Below are 24553 nucleotides of genomic sequence, written 5' to 3' on the forward strand. Positions count from 1 at the left end.
ACCACCCACATGACTCAGCCCAGAACAAGCAGAGATTTGCATGAATAAAGTTATTCTGGAACTTTTCCCATAAAACTAAATATATATTGGAGGGGAAAAAATACAATTAAATATATTATTTATATAGAATCCTTAATGAAAGACAGTACTTTTCACCAGAAACCTTTTTTTGTCTCCAATTACCTCCAAACAGATTTTGAAAATTTAAAGCTAAGTTTTGTTTAATAAAATTTGTGAATTTTGAGACCAGAGTTATATATTAATGTTTGCAACATATAAACTGCATACAGATTCCGAAAAGGGATGGCGAGAATTGTTACGTTCACTTCTTCACCTGCTCCGTACATGCAAAACCAAAACGTGCATATTGATGGGCAATTAGGGGCAGACAGCTGTCTTCCAAAGTGAGTAGGCTTTAGAGTTATTGAACCATGTCAATGTTGGGATAGCATGTCATGCTCTCTGTGGCTGAAGATAAACCTTTGTTTCTTAATTAATATGGATGTTTCTTTTATATATAATATTGCTGAAGTCAAGACAATTTTTTAGGAAGTAGATTGTATGCAAACATATATATTTTGTAAGCCCCAGCTTAGGTTATCTATATATAGGCGACTAGAACAAGGAATGTCTAGGAAAGCTGAATTACCCATTAGTATTACCCATTCCATACTGGAAATAAATTCTCATCCATTCTAAATTAGATCAAACTTTATTTACATTTGACAAAAACATAAAACACGCAAGGCACATTTATTAACGTGTGTACCACTGGTAAACTGTACATTTATAAATATAGCGCAGCATTCAAGTACAATACAAGCTCTTCCTATGTTATTTAATGTAAACATGAACCAAACAGCAAACACATGTAGCGGGGTCTGTACGCAAGTTACAGAATGACATCACAACGTTACCTACAAAGTAGGTGCCCAAAAATACTATTGTGTGCGTTCCTCACTGGAATTAAAACAAATACAAGTAGTGGAGATGGGTTTGATGTTTGCAGACACACTTAAAAAAAAGGTACCAAGCGTGGTCCATTCACCATCCAGACACATCAGCAATATATAAATATCCTTGATACAAAATGTATTTACCCAAACCCTCTTTTCTTAATGCTACATGTAAAATAAATAAACCTGCAAACTCCATACCATAAAATACTCAAAATAAAATTCTGCTATAGATGCCTTATCAATACTTGGTACTAGGCCAAAAACACATTTGGCCAATTCTAGCGTGAAAGGTGGTTAAATATCAAGTATACATTCCCCAAGTGCGATACAGATACGGATGACCCATAGATATGGCACATCATTGTGGGCGTGAGGCAGATCTAGCTAGAGTTGTCAAAAGTGGCTTGTGGGGCCTAAGCTGCCATAAACTAAAGTAGCAAAGTGGCACATTCACTCCGTCTCCATGAAAGACTCTTCGCTCTCATTAACATTAGCAGGTGGCACAACTTCAGGCGAAGCTTCAGTCTCTTCCACAATGTCGGCAGGTACCTCTTCCGTGCCTTTTTCTTCCTCCTCTCCAACAGCTTCTTCAGTATCTGGAGTTTCTTCCACTTCTGATGGATCTGCAGAAAGGGGAAAATAATTTATAGTTATAACAGAATTAAATGGGTTTCTCTAAGATTTATTTAAGTACAGCTCATCAACTCTTGTGCACCATCCAGATCAGGCAAAGGAGGTATGTGGTAAGCTGCTTTACTGCAAAATCAAAGTCAGCCAGGCATTTCTGCAGTGTGAAGTCCAGTAATCCCATGCCAACCACTCGAATGAATAACTGTATGTAATACAAGGACTACTTGCATTTCATGCAGCAGTTCTCTGTTTTGGCCCAGAAATGAGGGTTCCAGTGAGAGGACTGCCATAGGCATCCATAGGCCCTAAAGGGGTACATAGGCAGGCTGTCTTCATGAAACAGTCCCTTCTAAGCAAACAAATAAAAAATGCTACCTGAGGAAGTCTGGTTTTCCAATTCTTCAGTGGCAGCCTGCAACATGCTAGTGGAACTCTGCGAGTCTGTTCTTAGCTTTCTCTCCAGGTTTAATTCTTGAAGTCGTGGTGCTTGAGGACGAGTTTTTCTTGCAGGATTTAAGAAGAAACAGTATGCACACCTGAATGCTTAAAAAAAAAAAAAAAAAAAAAAAAAAATTTAAATAAAAATAATTAAATTTAAAAAGATCAACCAAAAGTTTAGAAGCACTACTTGCAGAAGGTTCTTGCTCCCCATCACTCATTAGGCTTTCCTGTATATCTATGTAACAATTTTACATATTCGGCCCTTATGGCAAAAGGCCTGGAGCTCGGACTTCATGTGATACTACTTTTGAGTCCTATACTGGTAACCAACTCATGACAAAATTACATCAGACCAGATAAAGACAACCACACACACGCTGAACATGTCTATTTGGTGTGAGTGAATTTACAGTAGGAACAAAGCAAATCACTTAGGATCAGCCGGCAACTTATCAGGCTGCAGGCTTTTAAGACCATGTTGCTACTCTCCGGGTGCCAGGAAAAGCTGGATCCAGTCCTGGATCACTCCCAGTTTCTTCCTAGGACTATATCCAGCTTTTCCCAGCACCTGGCAAGGAAGGGCACAGAGCGGCATTGGCCATTAAAGCTACCAGACAATCTTAAAAGCGATTTGCTTTGTTCCTACAGTAAATTCGCTCTTATCTAACGTCTAGCACTTCTGCAAATTTGGGTACAGCAAGGGAAAGTTGGGAAGCAGTCACATGGCTATATTACATGCTACATCCTGAAAGTGAAAAAGCAGCTGTTGTCCATTTTTTCCATATGCAATCCATAAGCAGCAGACAGCCTTCAAGTGAAGACTGTGTAGAGATAAGCACAGATGGCCAACCCCTTTAAATATAGCAGTGTACATGTTCCAGGTATGCGTTTCAAAGTGTTAGGCATATATATTATCAAAGAAAAGCCCATTTGCAGTGTATACATTAAAGTGTCATTGTCATATTTTTTATTTTATTTTTTTCAGAAAACAACAGTACAGGCGATTTGTAACTTTGTAATTGGGTTTATTAGGCAAATATGCCATTATCTGCATTCAAAAAGACTTTACCCCCTCCCCCCCCCATCCTTAATCTCTCTCATTCACTGCTCATTATCAGGAAATCTCAACTCTTGAGCACTGTGTAACCTATGGAGAGGGGAGGGGAAGGAGGGAGAGGAGCCAACAGCAGAGAACAAAGGATTACACAGCGGGACCTGTGTGAAAGCCTGAAAGTGTATTCAGAAGTCAGAGAGGTCAGTGCTAACTTCAGAGGAGATAGCCTGGTGATGTAGCTGTAGATGAACTCTTTGTTGTCCTGTTTTAGAGCCTCATCTCCCTCAACCCCTCCCCTCTTAATAAGAGAACCATGAAGACAGGTGGGAGAGCTTCAAACTGCTTTTTCATGATAAAAAAAGCATTTTTCAGCTAATAAACCCAATTACAAAGTTTCTTAAAATCGCCTGTATTAATTTCTGCAAAAAAAAAAAAATTTAAACGACAGTAACAATAACTGCATCTACACGTACCCAAGACAGCTTTTGTGCACACAGCTTTTACACAGAATACAATTACAAAACACAAGGACAATCTGTCTACAAAAAACTATTCTAGTTATCTGGGAACGCCATAAAGATCAAACCTGAGCATCTGGACTCCTCGGCATTCTCTCCGAACAAACTATTTTCACCATAGCTGCTATAAGACTATCAGGATATGGCATCCCAGTTTAGGCTCTAGTCTGCTCAATGGATGACAAAGCTATAGGATAAGCATTTCCTTCCTCACAAAAAAGTGTATTATATACTTATCCACCTCTGAACTTCTAAACTAATCCTACATGCTTCCCTCTTCTTTCTGAAGAAATTCCTGCACAGTTTTTAACATCAGTACATTGCGGTAGAGGGAAAATTGTTAGAAAGTCGGACTGTGTAAATGAAATCCAGCACCCGTCTAATCAGATGCCAGCTTTCATTAACAGTCGCCAAACCCGCTATTGTTTTCTAGTTTAACAGCACGGTAAATGTCCAGTGCTGGTGACAGTTGTTATACGCTATATTTATAAGCCTGGACCAGAGTTACAACACAAGCCAATATGAAGGGACACTTACCAACATATTCAAACTCTTCCTTCAGTGCCATCCCATTGTGTGAGAAGCATTGCTGGCAAATCAAGGCGTACCTTTAAGACAACAGTGAAGTGGAAGTTTAGATTAAGGAACAAAACAAGCAGAAAAGCAACGTAACTAACTGCTGTCTTAAGGTGACTTGTCCACCTTTTACGTTCGTGTCATTTTAGGTTTAAACTTTATAATATATATCTGGAAGACATGAATACAACCATGAGCTGTATAGTCCTGTTTTCTAGGACTCCCTAGGGCTGCATACAACTTCTTCAGCCACTGGTGATTAAATGCAGAGTGTTCAGGTTCAGATAAACCCAAAATGTGCTCAAGATTCATTCATCTCTATTCTTTATATAAGTCAGAGCTCTGTTGTTCTGATAAAGGGCTTTAAAACTACTGCATGGACACCTAAAAAGGTAACATTGCCTACCTGCAGCAGAGAGTGGAAGGCGCTTACTATTTTACTATTAAAGGGTTTATCCAGAGCTACAAAAACATGGCCACTTTCTTTCAGAGACAACACAACTCTTGTCTCCAGTTCAGGTGCGGTTTGCACTTAAGCTTCATTCATTTCAATGGAACTGAGCAGCAAAACCCCACCCAAGCTGGAGACAAGTGTGGGGCTGTCTCTGGAAGAAAGTGGTCATGTTTTTGTAGCGCTGGATAACCCCTTTAACTGGCACAAGAAAACACATGCACGCTCTATCAAGCTGAATGTGCACGTGGGCCTGTAAAGCATTTTGTATGGCCACAGCTTTATAGAGTTCATTAATCTGAGCTCTATTTTCCCTTATTATTTCCCATTTATCTAGAGATTATTGAAAATTGAAATATCTAAATTTCAAAGCTAACAGGAATATAAACCTGTCATGAATTTCAAAGCTAACAAGAATATAAACCTGTCATGAATAAGATCCCACTGTGGAAGAAAACCACCATTTAGTTTCACTATTTGTTCTAAACTCTGTTGCTACCATAGCAAAGTATCAGGATGTAAATACGTGACTAGGAAATCTGCCGCAGTGTGGCTCACAAAGTTGAGTAAACTCAAATCTTTTTGGACAAAATGTTATTTTTTAACCTAATTCTATTCTTATTCCTTTTCAAACTGGTATCAAAAGTTAAACACGCTATAAGGCCATGTTCACATTCTGTAAGAGACCGGCCGGGTCACGGAACGGCAGGTCTCTGAAAGAGTTCTGATGCGGGTGCATCCGCGCGCATCACAACTCCCCACAGCACAATAGAGCGTACAGCCGGAGCCACTCGCTATATTGTGTGAGCTGACAGGGTTTTCTGCGGCTGCTATTCACTGAATAGCGGCTGCAAAAAACGGACATGTCAGTTTTCTATGGCGCCGCAAGGGATCCGGACCAGAGTGTATACCATGTGTATTCACTCCGGCCGGGATCCCATAGAGCACAAGGCAACATATCTTCTCGTAAAAGTCCGTCCGTTGTTGACGATTGCAACAACGGCTGTACTTTTACGAAAAGACATGTTGTGTGAACATATCCTAAAAAAGGTGTTTAAAGAAGCAGTTCAGTTTTGGGTTTTTTTCGCTCCCCCCCCGGGTAGCCGCTATCATGTATACTTACAGAAGATGATTGGTGTCCCGTTCCCGTAGGTCAGTTCCCGTCCCGCGGTGCCGTTCAAATCGGGCGCGCTCACTTCCACCGGCTGCTGCAAGTCCTCTTCTCTGACCAGTGATTTTACGCCGGAAGTCACTTGCTTCCATACATCGCTATGGAAGCGCGTGACTTCCGGCGTTCAAATTACAAGGCCGAGAAGAGGAGTCACAGCGCCGGCGGAAGTGAGCGCGCCCGATTTAAACGGCACCGCGGGACAGGAACTGACCTACGGGACACCGATCATCTTCTGTAAGTATACATGACAGCGACTACCCAGGGGGGGCCAAAAAAAAAAAAAAAAAACTGAACTGCTTCTTTAATGTGCAAGAGCAAACTGGTAGGGAGCTATAGGAAGTATAAATGATCAGCCTAGCCATTTTACAGGGTATGGCTGTATTCAGTTATACCTGAGGACCAGTCATGCACTGGAATAGGAGAAGCACTATACCACTAAATTCAAAGAAAATCATCCCATGTAATAAATGGAACGTGCTACTGATTTTCATGTTCATTGCAAGCATCTAGGACATTAGTCTTACAATCTTGCCATCTCCCAAAAGCATATTTTAAAAGCAATTAAGCTTTACTCCGTTTTAATACCACGATTATATTTCATTCATTCTCCCATTTTAATGATGATCAAATTAATGACCGCTTGACTAACACATCTCCAACTTATTTAATGGGTATAGAAAAGCTATTATAAGTATTAATGATCCACAAAATCGAATACGTATTCCCATATAGAGCCGATATATTCTATATTTAATCAGCTTTGTCTTAACAGAACATAATATTGTGCAGAGACTTTAGATTCTGTCTTGTTTGTGAGCAAACGCACACATTGTGCAGTACTGGGATTAAAGAACACAACTGTAGGTACACTACATTAACTAGATAAACAAGGGAGACTAAGGGTGCACTTACACAGAAAGATTATCTGACAGATTATCTGCCAAAGATTTGAAGCCAAAGCCAGAAACAGACTATAAACAGAGATTAGGTCATAAAGGAAAGCCTGAGATTTTTCCTCTTTTCAAATCCATTCCTGGTTTTGGCTTCAAATCTTTGGCAGATAATCTGTCAGATAATCTTACTGTGTAAATGGACCCTTAAAGGGGTTTTGCAGGTTTATAACAAGATAGGCCATAGACATCTGATTAGTGGGGTTCTGATTGACTGTTTAGGGGAGCAGCTGCAGTGTGTACTAGTGACATGGGTTAGTACAGCTCAGCTCCTATTTAATTCAATAGGAGTTGAACTGCAGTAACCAGCACCACTATACAGATGGTGCATGCCTTAGGCACAGTTTTCTCTGTGTGTATTTTATATACATACATCACTAACAATTCTCTATATTATAGACATTACACATGGCTAAGTAAAGCACCTAGAGCCCTCTGGGCCTATACATACAAAAGAAATCCTAGCGCTAACTCCTCTCTGCTCATATGGTTGAACCTGGAAAAGGAATGAGACCTAATTGTTTACTCCAGCACCATTTTTGTAAGCTGTAATACTTTTACAAATATATTTAAATTTTTCCAGATGTGACAAATTACCTGTTCTGGGGCCCATCCCCAACTAGGTATTCAATAACTCTATCCACAGCCCCTCTCTCTCGTGGAAGAATTGGTCTTGCCAGGGGAGGCCCTGGTGGATGGAGAGCTTTAGAAAGGAGGAAAAGAAAGAAATATATATTTTGATTAGAAGTTGGTGACCACGTCTAACAGATCTACTGGGTAAAGTAGTTATATTCCCATATATAACAAAAGGTAAACCAGTAGTAAGTTAGTTACGTGCCTTTGTTAACACTATAAAGGCTGAAACAAAGCCAAATTATAAGCAAATTTGTGCAAATGTGTCTATAGCCTACAATTTAACTTTTTCATAATGCTACATGTAATGTGGAAACCTCAATTCATGTGATATTCAAACCTAAAATATACAATTTTCTCTATACACATCCCAAGTAAGTATTGCCTGTCATATTTGCTTCTCTCCCCAATTACAGCCTGTGTAAACTGCCCTCCATGTATGTGTTCCCTTCTCTCCACTATTCTGCTATGTATGCCTTCCCTCAGCCCCTCACAGACACTGCAGGAGTAAAGTGATAGGAAATTGTTAATAAAGACTACTTAAAAGGGAATCTGACAGCAGAACCAACATATGTTACCTTTAATATAAATTAGTCTGTGCTTCCAGAAAATAAAGAAATGCTTTTTTATTCCCTCTCAGAAAGACTCAAATAGGCTTTAAAACTCCCGAAAAGTTGCAAGCTAGAATGCCTTCTCTCTGCCACGTCCCTGCTTTATTGACACCTGGAAGTGGGGTCTCAGGCAGGTTCCAATATGGAGGTGTTACAGCTTGCTGCATTTCATGAGCTTGGGAAAGCCTCTGACTCTTTTTACTATGGAATAAAAGGCATTTTACAGACAAGTACATTAAAAGACACCTTGTGTCTCCTTGCCCTAACAGTGTCGGCAGTTTTAAACATGAATAGCTGACAAATTCCCTTTAAGTTGCAGCCTTTTTGCAATGTAGACCTAATATAGGTTTCCTGTTGAAAGAAAATCCCTAATTAGAGGGGAAAAAACACACCAAAAGTCTTAACAGTTTTATATTTTTGGGAATGGCATCAGCTCGGTTATATAAGAGGTATAAGCATAAACTAGAGTATCAGGAGGCACATTACTCTACTCCTTCCAATGGTCTTTGGACTGGCGTGCCTCTCCAGCCATGCATCTTGTTACTCACGCTGTTACGGACAACAGTAATTAATATAAACATCAAAGCAATCATTGCAGGATACTGGTCATTTCTGCAGGCTTGGCATTGTCTCAACTACCTGCTGGTTATTAATTTTCCAACATATGGGATCTCAGTAGCTGGGAATCATACAATTGATTTTTTCCTCCACAAACTACGGTGAAATATGCACAGGAAGGCTTAATAACAAATAGCCACAACTTACCACAATCTGTGCATTAATGGCAAAAATATAATTCTCAAGAAGTGAGGCAGATGGACAAAAGTTAGGGATCTGAGGAAAATAAAGGGGCTGAAAATATAGGTCTCACAGAGCTCTCTTAACACTTTTTGATTGCAAGCAACCAATATTTTATTGGTCTGTGCTGGAGCTCCATATAAAACGTGTGCAGCTCATAATGCCGTACTTTGTGTGTGCATCCAACAAATGTTGTTAGCTTTTTACAGACAGGTTAGCCAAAACTGTCATCTGCTACTCGGGTTAGAAACAAGTCAAGCTTCCCAGCTGCTCTCTTCACAGCAAGTGTCCAAGCACACAATGGCCAGACAGATCAGCAGTGCCATTCATTCTCCTTCACAGAGGGAAGGGCAATATTGCAAAATCAACTGCAGACACTCTTGTATAATGCTAAACTATATTAACCAAACTGGGGGAATGTAGTAAGAATGGTGTTAAGTAGGAAAAAAAAAAAATGCACCAAACAGTGCTAGTCTATTTATAAAATTTGTTGTATCATAGGATGTCCTACAGACAGAAGGCAAACTTCTATTGCTGCTATGGGCAAGGAATAGATTTGTGCTATAATTTATAGATGTCTTTAATATTTCGACTATGCTCCACATATCTTGCATGTTATTTGGAAGTGAAAACAGACAAGAAATCTTTTTAACTTAAAGGGGTACTCCAGCAAAAAGCTTTTCCCAGTAATTGAAACACATTACAAAGTTATAATGCTTTGTAATAAGCTTTAATCACCTATCTGCCCACCAGGAAGTGAAGTAATCTAATTCTTACCTAATGACGGCTGCCACAAAGCAGCCTGGGGTCAACAATTTTGTGACCATGACATCATCAAGAGGGAGGCGGGTCTAAACCCTGTTAAGCCAGCCTCCCTTTGTCAGATGACAGGTTGCTCAGCTCCGATTGGCTGAGCAAGCTGTAAGCCATCTAACAGTTCTACAGAGTCAGTTAGACATCGCAGGAGACAAAGTGCATCATGGGAAAGCCCAAACCAGGAAGTAAAGAAAAAAATGGAGCCACCAGCTGGAGCTTCAGGGACCTGCAAACAGCGGGAAATTCAAAAACGGAGACAGACTCAAGAGGAATGGTAAATGTAAAAACTACATTTGATTGTTGTTTTTTTTTTTTTGTTTTATCAGCGCCGGAGTACCCCTTTAAAGTGCAAATCGTGCATGTTGCATAAAGTGAAAATTGTCTACATTGCAAAACTGGTGAAAGAAACCTTGGGAGTGGTCATATTCTACAATAGTTAACAGCAAAATGTAAGAGAAAAAAAAACTTGCTAGCAGGCTTTCATATGTGGCCACATTCTTGTATCTTTCTTACAAAAAATAAAAAAAATAAAATAACTGAAGGTCTGGCGGCAATGCTATATTCTCTGTTGAAAATAGAGAATGGAAATCCAGAGATTCAAAAATTGCAGGAACCAGTCTCTGATGCAATAGGCTTCTGGATTTGGTAAAGTGACATCACAGGCTCAGCCAATCATTGGAATCCTGGCCACTGCTTGGCTTACTGACCCTGTGACACCATGTCTCCAAAACCAGAAGCTTGTTGCAACAGGACAGACGAGGGCTGTATGAACCTGGCGTTGGCAGGAGAACAAGGGAGGTAAGTGTTTCTGTTCTGCTTTTTTTACTTCCCACCTCCCTGGGCACTGTATTAAAAAGTTAATTTGCTTTCCACTAAATCTGAAAACCCGCTTTTAAAAGGGTAATATCCAGGCAAATTACAGAGAGCATGATGTTACAATAGGTTTGTAAAAGCAGAGACATTAGGGTGGACAGGGAGAGAGCTTTCATTTGTCATTTTACAGCCTTGGTAGCCTGTAATCTGCCAATTATCTAAAACTGGTATACCCCTCATCAAGAATACTGCTACACAGGATGGAAATGCTGATGATTTTTCATCAGGATTTGCATGCAGGAAATCCACATCATGTGACTGTTGGTAAAGATTTCCTGCAAGGAATTTTTCGAAAATAAAAATTTGCTTTAACAAAAACCGATACAATATATCAGAGTTTGACTTTCCCACTAAGGTCATTGGAGAAAATTGCAACAAATGCATGTACAAAATTATTCATATATTCATATTTCTTAAAATGTCACCCACATGGCTAGTACTGTGATAAGCTACAAATTCTCTGCCTGCAACATGTGACCTGAACATCCCCAGCATAACCCCCCCCCCACCCCAAAAAAAAAGTGTGTGTGAGAAAGCGCAGAGCCAAATTAAAAGCAAACATTTATTAATCTCGCCATCTACAATCGCACAAGATTTGATGCCTATCAGTCTATGCAGTCTGCATCTAGATTGATCTCTTCTAATAAGCTCTATAGACAAAAGAAAAAAAAAAAAAAAAAAAAAAAAAAAACTTGAAAAAAAAAACTGCAGGTATTTGTAAAGTAAGAATATATATTCTAGACGTGTTTGCCTTTATAACGGATCCATATAAATCTGAAGCTTTCCTAAACCCAGGGCTGTAAAAAGGTATGTTATATATCGTTGACTACAGAACACTGCAAAGTTTTATTGCCATTTAAACAAAGAAGCCATAACAGTTAAACGAGCGCCAGCAATAGGCTTCAGTATCACAAGGTGCCAGCTGTAAAGAGTTATGGCTAATTGAATATGGAACTCCTGCTTAATCAGATAACTGGGCTCCTATTTCCAAATGAAATGCCATTTCCATGGTGTCTGAATATTACCTGGTTTATTGGTAACCAGAGAAAACTATATAAACTGTAAATAACAGTAAGTGCTCTGTTTACCCATTCCAGATACTGCAAGAGCAGGCGATCCAGGGCGTCTCGGTACGAGGCCTGACTGTAATCCTGGCTGAACAGTCCGCTCAGGGGGTCCACCAGGAGCTGAAGTGTCCCTTTGAAGACTTGGACTTGCCGCCAACATCCCAGGAACTTGGGGAGTTCCCTGGCTTGTGTTTACTGGGGTAGACACACTTACATTTCTTTGAGCTGCCGTCCTCTGGCGCAGATCTGAGGGAAGTGTGTACAGTACATAAGAAATTTAATGATTCTTTTAACCCTGCTGAAAGCAAGTAATAGAGATCAAGTAACACTGTAAAAATGGTCACAAGGAGGATGAAAAATTAGGAAAATGGACAAGAATATAAATAGTGCCAAACTGAAAAGCACAACAGAACGTTTTTGAAAGTAGGCTGTAAGTCGTTATAAGCTGCAATTCACTTTATTTAGAGCAAAAAATAACCATATCATAAAGCTTGTATTTTTTGTGTTTTTTTTTCTTACATATTAGACAGGTATAAAAAGAAAGAATGCAGGGTTCAACCTCTGTACCCCACGCCAATCTCAATATCGGGCCCCCGGATTCTGTGTCATGAATGCATCATGTCACCCACAGCTCTATTTCTATTGAACCACAGGAAAGAGCCAAGTGCTGTACTCTGCTTTCTCCAACAGCACCAATTATTCTCTATGGAGCCACCAGAGTGAGCAGAGTTCAGCACTCAGCTCTTTCCTGCACCTCTATAGAAATGAATAACGCCGCAGGTCACGTGCCATACCCCGGGCTGTATTCATGGAAAGCAGGGGCAAGATATGGAAATAGGCGGGGGTACGGAGGTTGGACCCATCCGCAATCTCTTACTTGTCCCTTATAAGTGACAAGTTAATTTTGGGTGGACAGATGAATCCTGCCACTCACAGAATAAATTATGCTTATTTTATTAAAGTTGCTCAAGCAGATACATTGACGCATTTCGGCCTATGGCCTTAATCAGCTGATGAAGGTCTTAAGCTGAAATGCGTCCTTTATGTACCTGCTTGAACCATTTTAATAAAACATGCATAATTTATTCTGTAAGTGCAGACATTCATCTGTTCTACGGTCTGGGATTCCTTCCTATCATGAGCACAATTGACTGGACAGAATACAGTCTTCTGCATACCGCAATTTTGGGTGACTAACTAAGTGTGACAGGTTCCCTGTAAAGAGTGCCTACCATGGAAAAAAAATAAGCTTGATATGTCAAAAGTTTTAAGTGTTGTAGACCAAATCAGGAGAACAAGTCAGGAGAAGTCTGCACACTGTGGGGTCTGTCCTGGCTCTTATCTGACCAGGGTGGCTGCATAATGCAATTCTATGCAAGCCGGAAAATGACACTCCTTGAGTTCTCCTGACTTATTCCCCTGATTAGTTGTGGCCTGAACATTTAGATCACAACCAGTCAAAACTTTTGAAGAGTCAAAAGTTTTCTTCGTGACCGTGCACATTTAAGTATTCTCACACGTTTGGTTTTCTTAAAACAGATATTAAAACTATAAAGCCAGGAACTAACCCAATGAAAGAATGAAAGACTCCCCATTTAAAATCAATTCCTGGCTTTAATTACAGTTTTAAACCTGAAACCAAATACAATTTCTCATGCAGTTTTTAGAGGGAATGTACTGCCAAGGTTTGTTCACCAATCATATCCAGATATTGAAACATTGGTTTTAATATTTCTATTTTTTGATTGTCATTTTTTATTTTTGTTGCATTATGGGGGCTGCCATCTTGCCTAAGGAGTTCTAACAGCATTTAGGGACATGCTTTACTGCGAGCCTCATGGGCATAGAGACAATTAAAATCTTCACACATTGTTTGTACAGGGCATATTTGTAAGCATGTTCTGTCCACACTGTCACACACAAGCCAGAGCATTGCTTTTAGAGCAGAGTGGTGGCTGGTAACAATGGGAGGTAAAGAGCAGCATATCAGGAGGTAAGTGTGCTAAATAAACACACAAAAAATATTTTAACTTAAGGGTATTCCTAATATAGTTTATAATTTGAAGGACTCCTTAAGTCTAAACAGCTAAAAAAAAAAATTGCATTCATTTAATGAAAGTATTCACTAATTTTGCTAAAAGGCATATACATGCTGAGGACATGCCCTTTGATGAAGAACATAATTAAATGTCAAGTATATACATGTATCAAATGCTCAGCTTTGGACTAAGATATTCATCTAAAGTTCACTGTAATTGCACCTGAACAACTGCTAAGACCTCACACAAGGACATACAAGTGTAACTTAGCACATGCATAACACATCTAAATGACCTTTATACTTCCCAGTGACTGTCACTAGTGTACTTTATACTATACATGAAGTTTTCAACCACAGCATGTGCATAGGTATAACGGTCTGCTGTTTAGTCACCTTTAATTCATATTAAGTTTGTGGGTCTGCAATAACTGATCATTGCCAATCACATAGTTAGGGTAAGCAGCCAAAAAAAAAAAAAAAAAAATAATGAATGAATGAATATATACACTCACCGGCCACTTTATTAGGTACACCATGCTAGTAACGGGTTGGACCCCCTTTTGCCTTCAGAACTGCCTCAATTCTTGGTGGCATAGATTCAACAAGGTGCTGGAAGCATTCCTCAGAGATTTTGGTCCATATTGACATGATGGCATCACACAGTTGCCGCAGATTTGTCGGCTGCACATCCATGATGCGAATCTCCCGTTCCACCACATCCCAAAGATGCTCTATTGGATTGAGATCTGGTGACTGTGGAGGCCATTTGAGTACAGTGAACTCATTGTCATGTTCAAGAAACCAGTCTGAGATGATTCTAGCTTTATGACATGGCGCATTATCCTGCTGAAAGTAGCCATCAGATGTTGGGTACTTTGTGGTCATAAAGGGATGGACATGGTCAGCAACAATACTCAGGTAGGCTGTGGCGTTGCAACGATGCTCAATTGGTACCAAGGGGCCCAAAGAGTGCCAAGAAAATATTCCCCACACCATGACACCACCACCACCAGCCTGAACCGTTGATACAAGGCAGGATGGATCCATGCTTTCATGTTGTTGACGCCAAATTCTGACCCTACCATCCGAATGTCGCAGCAGAAATCGAGACTCCGACCAGGCAACGTTTTTCCAATCTTCTACTGTCCAATTTCGGTGAGCTTGTGCAAATTGTAGCCTCAGTTTCCTGTTCTTAGCTGAAAGGAGTGGCACCCGGTGTGGTCTTCTGCTGCTGTAGCCCATCTGCCTCAAATTTGGAGGTACTGTGCGTTCAGAGATGCTCTTCTGCCTACCTTGGTTGTAACGGTTGGCTATTTGAGTCACTGTTGCCTTTCTATCAGCTCAAACCAGTCTGCCCATTCTCCTCTGACCTCTAGCATCAACAAGGCATTTCCTCCCACAGAACTGCCGCTCACTGGATGTTTTTTCTTTTTTGGACCATGCTCTGTAAACCCTAGACATGGTTGTGCGTGAAAATCCCAGTAGATCAGCAATTTCTGAAATACTCAGACCAGCCCTTCTGGCACAAACAACCATGCCACTCAAGGCACTCAAATCGCCTTTCTTCCCCATACTGATGCTCGGTTTGAACTGCAGGAGATTGTCTAGACCATGTCTACATGCCTTAATGTTGCCGCCATGTGATTGGCTGATTAGAAATTAAGTGGTAACGTGCAGTTGGACAGGTGTACCTAATAAAGTGGCCGGTGAGTGTATATCCAAACAGACAGACCAACTGTGGCTTCTGACAGCTCTAATTTCTCCTGTTGTGTATGGGAGTTCAGCGCCAGGAAAAGAACCACAATTTACTACTAACAAGAAATACATTTTGTCACAAGAAAACCAAAAGTTTCAGAACCACTTGGATGAGTGTTAATTTAACAAGTTATTAGCACATAAAATGAGGCACATTTGAAAAAAATAGGCCTTGGACCTTAACGCCAAAAGTGGATGTGGAGTAAATGGGTTAAAGGTAGAGATGAGCGAACTTCGAGCATGCTCGAGTCAATCCGAACTTTCGGCATTTGATTAGCGGTGGCTGCTGAACTTGGATAAAGCCCTAAGGCTATGTGGAAAACATGGATATAGTCATTGGCTGTATCCATGTTTTCCAGACAACCTTAGAGCTTTATCCAAGTTCAGCAGCCCCAGCTAATCAAATGCCGAACGTTCGGGTTCGGATCGACTCGAACCAGATTCGCTCATCTCTAGTTAAAGGGGCTATGTGAGCAAAGTAAGCAGATTAGGAAAGTTCACCAGTAAGGATGCCTTTACACCGAGTGAATTATCTGACAGATTTTTGAAGCCGAAGCCTGGAATGGATTAGAGAAGATGAGAAATCTCATTCTTTCCTTTATGACCTGTTCTCAGTTTATAGTCTGTTCCTGGCTTTTGCTTCAAAAATCTGTCAGAAATCTGTGTAAAGGCACCCTAACCTGCACCATTCAGCTGTTCTCCACTGCACCTAACTCTGAATGACATTTGGCTCTGTCCATCGTTTAGCAGTAGTAAGAGGTAGCTGCAACTAATCTCTCCTTTACTTGAATGTGCTACGCCAGTTACCGACAATCAGTACATTTTGCACAGAAACCCCCTTTAAGTTCACTTCTCTTCCTTCCCTAAACTGCACAGAAAACCTCACACCCCCCATTTAAAACTTCCTAATGAAGCTACACGATCTCTCTTAACTTTAAATTTCCTGTCCCCACCAATTTACCCTATGTATTATCTGTGCTTCCTATACTTCCTTTATACATTTCTATAGGCCTTTGTATGTAAGTGCACAAGTACACAACATACAAATTTCCACACAAATATTGTTTCAATACGATGGACACAATTCATCAAAACAGCAGGGGTCCTGACCCAACCACTCATCAACATAAGTCACCTAAAAGAAACCATTAGGGGTGGAGGGTTTACCAAGACCCGCATTTCACAGTCTTAACACTGGCAATGGATACAGGCACATCTGGCATATCTTTCGCTGCCCAAGCACTGTGCTAAAACGCCCGTCAACCTTTTTCAAAGAGGCATAAGAGGGCAAAACGTTACAAATATTTGTGCAAGCCTCAATCTTGTGATTTTTCGGTGCTAGTACAACACTCAGTGTAGAAGTAGTACAAAGACTGCAGGCAAGTAAAGGTCAACTTCAGGCTTCAAGTTGGTGTGAATAACTGTTCAGGCCTTCTGTTCTGTACTTACATATTTTTCACTTTATAATATGCACCCCTAGCTTAGACAACTGAAAACCATAAAAAAGAATATTTTATCCTAATTAAGTTTCTCCAGTAATCTAAGGCAGTGAAGGGGTCAAAGTTTATTGAAATGACAGAGCCACTTTACCACTCTCCTTTGAGATTATACCCACACATACACAGATCTGCAGCATGCACAATACACACCCAGCTCTGCTGCTGGATCATACATACCCAGCTCTGCTACACAGACAGACACAGAGAGGGGGGCGAGGTTTTAGAGGACAGGCAGATAATACAAATTATCCCTACCTGCACACTTCTCAGTCATGTGCTAATTGTAGGGTCGCCCTGCTTCCTAAACTCAAAAGGAACTTTTTAACAAGGTTTTCTATTTTATAAAATGAAAAATACAGTATTTAAAGTACCTTGGCCAGGTCTTGGAGTGATAGGTGTACCAGCTGGAGGTTCAAGTTCCTTTAAAAGGCAAGAATAAAGTGGTAAGTGTGGAAAGACCACCAGTACATATTTTAACTAAAACAGATTATACATTTAATGTAGTCACAAAAAAAAAAACAAAAAAAAAAAACACATATTAAAAAGGGAACTACTATCGTTGACTTGTATAGTTCTAACACTATCGACCTTAGTTTTTTCCTGCAAGTGTCTTTAAAATACAGAAAACATTTTACCTTGATCTTCTTTGACTCTGGATCAAATCTTTCAAGGATTAGTTTAGCTGCTTTGTAAGTTTCTTTTTCCATTACTTCCTCGAGCTGTGATAGCAAACACATTAGACAAACAGGGTTGAAAATCTTATTTGTTACAAACATAAGTAAAACTCAAATAGTCGTGTATACTGCAAGCTAATGCAAACAATAGGAAGCGGCTACATGTACACCTTTTACTGCACACAAGACTGTGCAACCTCTCCCCGATGCCGGCATAAATCAAGTCACACAGTACACAATGGATTACATGCATTAGACTGGGTTCACACATGTCCGTTTGGTGCCACAGGACAGAGATAGGCAGTCCATTCAACAACATACCCTAATTGATGCAAAAAGATACCCAGAGATCCCACTGACTCCAGAGTCTTGTCATTTATTTTGCAGAATTTCAGCAAATAAAAAAAATTACAGTTTGGAGTATTTTTTGTCTGCTCAGATAAATACTAAACAGACACACACACCCACCCAAGCAGAAGTGTGACCGTAACCTTATAACTATGGATAAATAGTACTACTGAAACACTTGTCATTTATTGTTCAGTAAACCAGCAATGACAATTGGGGTGCAGATTCTTTGAAGGCTCCCAATTCACTCAAGTCAGTCCAAGCTACTATGCCTGAAACATGGATAGGAGCAGAAGAGAAGCAGTCACTGGATATATACATGGCTTGGCTAAAGTTAAGAGGTATGTGCCAGTAAGCGTGTCACCTCTAGAAAATGGGAATGGGAATCAAGGAAGAGAGGTGTGTCAATAGTGAGTCATTAATGGTTTATGTGCCTTATGACAGATCCCCACTAGTATGAAAATGGTCAACATCACCTAGCCAGAATCCTGCTCCACAATGATGAGGGGCAACACCCCAAAACAGCTGTATGTGGATGGAACCTGGCCTTTGTTTTTCCCTTGTCACTACATTGACTTATAGGGCCACTTAGTTTGGTGGTATCCTTACAGGAGCCACCCCGTGGCTGGGTCCTTCCCGGGGGGGATATCTGGCTAGTCCTGTGTTTTAAGACTCTTTGATAAGGCTCCACGGGCTCTTTTGCATGATCAACATTAGGGCCCTGAAATGAAGCTGGTCATACACCATATAGCCATTGACTCAGCAGACAACTGTTCCCTGAGCCCCTATAGCTATGCACACTCACCCAAGTGTACATGTGTTACAACTAGGAGGTAGAAGCCTCTGGTAGCAGTTTCCCTCTCCAAAGAGAAAATAGGGGAGCGATGAATCGGGCGGATCTCCTCATCTGACATATTCATACAATAGATCATATGTCATCTACATACTAGTCTGCTATATTTATCAGCCTATTGATCACTATGATTTGTTCATTTCTCTTGCACTAAACAAACCCACAATGACTGGGGCAAATTATAGATTTACCCATTTCTTCAACTGTGTACAGCTATTATTACAATGAAAAGGGAACATGTCATGCAAACTGGCGGTGCAAAGGGGGGGGGGGGGATCCTAATAAAAATAAAGGAAGTTTTGCAATTTGGATGTTTACAGTGAACTATTCCTGCATTACAACAACCTTGGATTTACTAAATTTTTTCACACACCAGGTTTGCCCTTAAAATAAGCCTTATAAGCCATCTTAAGTGTTTGACTTGATGCTCAGATTACAATTTAATGCACTAATCTGATTTAATAGTTTATAATCTCTGTTCAGTTTATCTTTTTTGTATGGATTTCCAATAAACAGTCATTACTGTAAGCAAACAAGTCCTGGTTAATCTTTTTCCCAACAGCCTAGAGGTAAGAAAGTAAAAAAAAAAAAAAAGATGCCGCCAAACTTTATTGTGTTACATACATAATACATCCTTGTCACTTAAGATAGAGATTCGGGGGGGAGATGTCCTTAAAGTTCTGATTAATCTAGGTCTGAATGTTCAGACGCCCAGCGATGATTAGAGTTGGGAGAAATCCTTGGCTGAGAATTACAGTCCCTGACTCACTGCAGCAGGTGGTCTCGATGTGCAAGGTTATACACCCATCGTCTGCAGAAAAAGTGATCAGAACCATGGGAGAGAAAAGTACAGGGATATAACAGACTTCCTTAAAATGGCACACTTGTACGCCTTTACATTTATGTGACACGCATTTGTTTGCTTATTTTAACTTTAAAAAAATGTAAGTTTTACTTTAAGATTCTAGCTTGCAGTCAGTAAAATGAAATATGAACAGGCTGAAAACCTGTCCCAACCCAACCCTAACCCTAGGTATAAATCACGCATCAATGTGAGGAGAGCAATTTTAGGACATGTCTTCAGATTAAGTAATGTTTCACTGAAAGAGCAGCCCCCCCGATATGGCAAGGAACAAACTGTAATAGGTTTGCATAATGTTTCAGATGGACACATTTACTTCCTGTTAAATGGCTTACATATCTCTCATATACTATACTATTAGGAACAGAAGATCAGCACTCTGCATGATAAGTGGTGCACATGGCAAGGGGAGTCCCCAGATATAAGAGCAGCCCGGCACTTGCCATCCTCAGTAGGTTCACTGGTATTTTATGAAAACAAGTCAATAGTACAAGTTTCCACAGGATGCGTTCCCAGAGCATGTCCTTTTGAAATCTACATTAATTCCAAAAACACACTAGTGATTTCACTGAACCGATCTGTGTCTTTCTGCAAGTGAAGGAAAGCCACAGAGACCCATGATCCAATGGATACATATTCATACTCCTCTATATGTACATGATACATTCCCACATCAAACATCCTTAAGAGTGCGTTCACACGTACAGGATCTGCAGCAGATTTGATGGCACAGATTTTAAAGGGGTTATCCAGCGCCAAAAACATGGCCACTTTTCCCCCTGTCTTGTCTCCAGGTCAGGTGGGGTTTGCAATTAAGCTCCATTTACTTCAATGGTACAGAGTTACAAACCCCACAGAATCTGGAGACAAGAGAGGGGGAAAAGTGGCCATGTTTTTGTAGCGCTGGATAACCCCTTTAAGTTGCAGATTCAAAGTAAATCTGCTGCAGATCCTGTACATGTGAACACACCCTAAAGGGGTTTTCCAGAACTTAGATATCGATAGCCACCAATATATGATCAGTGGGAGGTCAGCACCTGTTCAGCAGAGCTATGGTGCCCAAATGTATACAGTGCAGATCTGCAAGCCTCTGCTCTGTTCATTATGTAGTGGTCATGCTGGGTAACTGCTTAGCTCCTACTGAGTGTGAGAAAGGCAGCAGTAACCTGGCATTGCCCTTACACAAGGAACAGGGTCCTAATTTATAGCTCTGATCACTGTATACACCTAAGTGCTGATCCAAATCAGGTATTCATGGCCTATCCTGAAGTAAGGCCATCAAACACTAATGCCTGAAAAAACCCTTTAATACTGCTGTAGTGTACATCTATGCCACCTAACTTTAAGGACTTTGTTTTTTACAAATATCTATCTATAATGCAACAGTTATAGAAAACAGAAGAATATTCACTATTAGCAATGTTGAATCTAGGCCATTTCTAGAGATAATGCCTACTCTACAGGCATCTCACGTAATACAGAACAGTGCTACTTTCCCACATCTTCCCTTCCTTCAGCTCTTTAAAGAAAGGATAGAAATGTATCGTCGGTATTTAACGGCTTTATTGCAAGGAAACACCAAATGTTGCTAATTGTTTACATATAATGAGGAGAATAATTACATGCAGCAACTTCAATAATGAAATCTGCAAAAATCTATCAGCCATCATTATCGGAAGTTATTAGACATGACAGCAAATGACAGGCAATTGCTCAGATTTATTTCCTCGTACCATTTAATGCTATTAATTTAAAGAAGGTCGTTAGCCAAGCGCTTTGCTGAATAAAGTCTCGCTGCCAATTAACTGCTGTCAGCATCGATTGTAGATTATTTATTAGCAGAAGCAATTAGCTGCCTCCAAATGCTGTGAAAACTCAATAAGAGGAAAACATTGCCCAAACTTGCCGGCTTGTCTTTAAAGGTTAAAGCTTCATTTTCTGCGAGTGCTGAAAAATCTTTATTCCTTTCGCTAGACTCCAAGAAGTTGTATTTGAAGCTACTCCATCCTACACTCAAAGTGACAGGAAATCCCACTATGTAACAAGGCTAAAGAGAACCAGCACAGGTTACGATTACATTACTTTACATATATCTCTCTGGTCCATTGGGAGGTCTGACTGCTATATGGAGATGTGTGCATGCTCAAAGATATTAGGCAACATTCACACCAGAGTATTTTTTGCCTTTTCGTGAGCAAAAAGCTATTTTGAATTTGGCACCAGAGCATCCTCTATATAACTATAGCTTATGCGAATAAAAACTTTTGCATTATTTCCCAAGACTTCTGCCCTTGTATGACGCACTAAGGAGGGTCATAAACCTATACGCTCATGTTAGAAGGCAATGATAGTATGCATAATCTCTTCAGATTGCACATCCAACGCTAGGGGCTAGGACATTGGCTGCAGCAGTAGTCATGTGGAACGATCAGCGTACAGACATGCTGGCCCCAACTATGACTAGAAACTAGAGTTAAGTGCAACTCCAAAACATAGAGTGGCCCCAACTTCTTCAGCCTCCAGCACTCAAATGACGAATGACTGGAGCATGCTTGAGTTGCGCCCATCTTTACCACCCTGTTTCCCCAAAAGACATCCTCCGAAAATAAAGCATAGAGAAAGATTTACAGAATAGCTTAAAATAAGGCATCCCCGAATGCAAGACCCCTGCCACCACCAAGGTTATGTCTGGTTATGCTGGTTCGTGATGACAACTACTATACAGTATAAATTAAATGTTTTTTGTTAATTTTTTGTGAATTCTTCATGGAAAAATAAGACATCCCCTGAAAATAAGATAAGTGCATTTTTGGGAGCGAAAATTAATATAATACAGAGTCTTATTTTCAAGGAAAGACTGTAGAAACCCATCCTAGATGAATTTTGACAACTTTCGTGTGACAGAGTACCGCTGCATTTCAGCTACTGAAATTTTTTTTTTAATGTAAAATATAATATAAAATTATATTATATATATATATATATATATATATATATATATATATATATATATATATATATATATATATATATAATCACACACACACAGTGGTAACTTGGATTAAGAGCATAGTTTGTTATGGGACTGTGCTTGTGATCCAAATCCACTCTTAAACCAAAACAAATTTCCCCATAAGAAATCACTGAAAAACTAAAACAAATGAAACAAACATTTAGAAACAGCTGAATAAGTGATATTATAAGTTACTGTACAGTATAGCAATCAGCATGTAGAGTATAATGTATATACTGCAGTGTGTATAGCTGAGTGTAAGTGCAAGCACATTATAGCAGGAATGGAGAGGATGGGAAACACAAGGGCTGACATGATGGAATGAGCACGACATTTGTGGGAACAGTAAAACAGTAATCTCTGGGGAGAGAGGGGTTACAGCTACGGAGAGATTAACTCCACAGTCCTGTCATCTGATGCAAGCCCCAGCCTGAAGTGGATCCGCCATGATGTGGAAGGTGAGGGAGACTTCCTGGGTCAGAGTACAGTGCTGTAGACCCCGCTATGCAGACCATGCCCTTTCCCACTCCCCCTCCCATCCAGTACAGGTAGCTCTTAAACCAAAGCAATGCTCTTAAACCAAGTTACAATTTTGAAGAACTGAGCTCTTCTTGCAAAACGCTGTCAATCCCAGTTACTCAAACGAGAAAGAAATGCATCACTTTCCCAGCTTGCAGCGTTGTCTGTCAAGGCAGATCCAATGTAAGGTCTATGGGGTTGCCTGGATGAAGATAACCGACAGCAGGGGAGTGAAGCATTGCTTCTGTTCTCCTGATCGGTTACCACCCACTGATCAAAAGTAAACCTGTGACATTTTCAGATTCTTATTTTAAATGATTGATAGGTTTTAAGTTCTTAGTGGCCTTTTGTACAATATCTAGTAAAACTGTCACCTCTTCAATGATGTTACATGCTGACAGACTTTGACTACACAGATGCACGCTATTTTTGCAGATGCGAGGCCACACCAAATCATCCAGCGTAATCTATTACACAGACATCTCATACTTCTGTATGAGCATTGTTCTGTATGAAAATCCTTTAACAGCTGAAATGTAGTTATGTTGTGATACATACCAGTAGTAATCATATATTTGTTTATTGCATCAATAGCTCAGGGTACAACCATAAACTGCATAGAATCACACCCGATACTTTATTAACAGCACTATGCTCTAATCTAACTACTAAACTGGCATGCTAACAAAGGCATACTATACACAGCACAAAATATTCTGTATTTTTTATTAATGCTCAGAGTGAGACGGAATAGGACCGATACTTAACAACCTTTGCTGTCACTTAACTGGAGGGGTGCAGATACACACCCCTCCTCAAACCAACAGAGTCAGCGGAAGACAAACTATAGATGAAATTATAGGGACAGTAAAATAAACTATACACCCATTTGACGTAAAACAAGATAGCCAGAAGTAGTGATAAATACCACTTGGCAATTTGACTTCCGGTGGCTGGAGAAGTTGGATGGCCTATGGCTATATCCATGTTTTCCAAGAATCCCTTGGGCTGCATTCATTGTCTCTAAGTGAAATTACAATACACGTATCCACTCGGGGAGCGTGTTCAGCTGCACCCCATTATTATATCATAGAATTCACAGAAAGGGGTGCACAAATGATATATAAAACCTAACGTTTATTAAATACGAATAAAATTATACCCCACATAACCAGACCAACACACAACAAATCTGCAATCGCTGTTCTCAATAGTATACACCTAGAGCCATCAGCTGTTGTCTAAATGTGCTGCTTCAGCTATGGTCATAGGTAATTAATGACACCAGGGTAGAAGGATACACTCGGAGTAGAGACCATATAACCCTATTATGCCCTAACCGAGTGGTATGTGTATACTACCCCTACTCGCACAGGGGGGAGCGGGGCACTCGCCCTAATAAGGGCGACCCCTACCCTGGTCTACCCCTTGGTGAATCAAC

General features: G+C 40.2%; 1 protein-coding gene across 4 annotated transcripts in view; it reads right to left on the minus strand.

The window, feature by feature from the left end:
- Nucleotides 1–693: 693 nt before the first annotated feature.
- Nucleotides 694–24553, minus strand: part of LNPK (lunapark, ER junction formation factor) — a 49951-nt gene continuing 26091 nt past the window's right edge. Inside the window, exons 7-14 of one of the 4 annotated variants that reach the window (XM_069982993.1) lie at nt 17479–17562; nt 17215–17263; nt 11570–11794; nt 7348–7453; nt 7202–7264; nt 4140–4210; nt 1965–2132; nt 694–1582 (exon numbers count right to left, since the gene is read on the minus strand). In XM_069982993.1, coding sequence (XP_069839094.1) covers nt 1410–1582; nt 1965–2132; nt 4140–4210; nt 7202–7264; nt 7348–7453; nt 11570–11794; nt 17215–17263; nt 17479–17562 — 939 coding nt within the window. In that variant the 3' untranslated portion in view covers nt 694–1409. The remainder of the gene's footprint in view (nt 1583–1964; nt 2133–4139; nt 4211–7201; nt 7265–7347; nt 7454–11569; nt 11795–17214; nt 17264–17478; nt 17563–24553) is intronic. The other 3 variants (XM_069982995.1, XM_069982997.1, XM_069982996.1) reach the window with 3 other exon arrangements.

Source organism: Dendropsophus ebraccatus, chromosome 9 (assembly GCF_027789765.1).
Source record: "Dendropsophus ebraccatus isolate aDenEbr1 chromosome 9, aDenEbr1.pat, whole genome shotgun sequence".
Classification (NCBI taxonomy): Eukaryota; Metazoa; Chordata; class Amphibia; order Anura; family Hylidae; genus Dendropsophus; species Dendropsophus ebraccatus.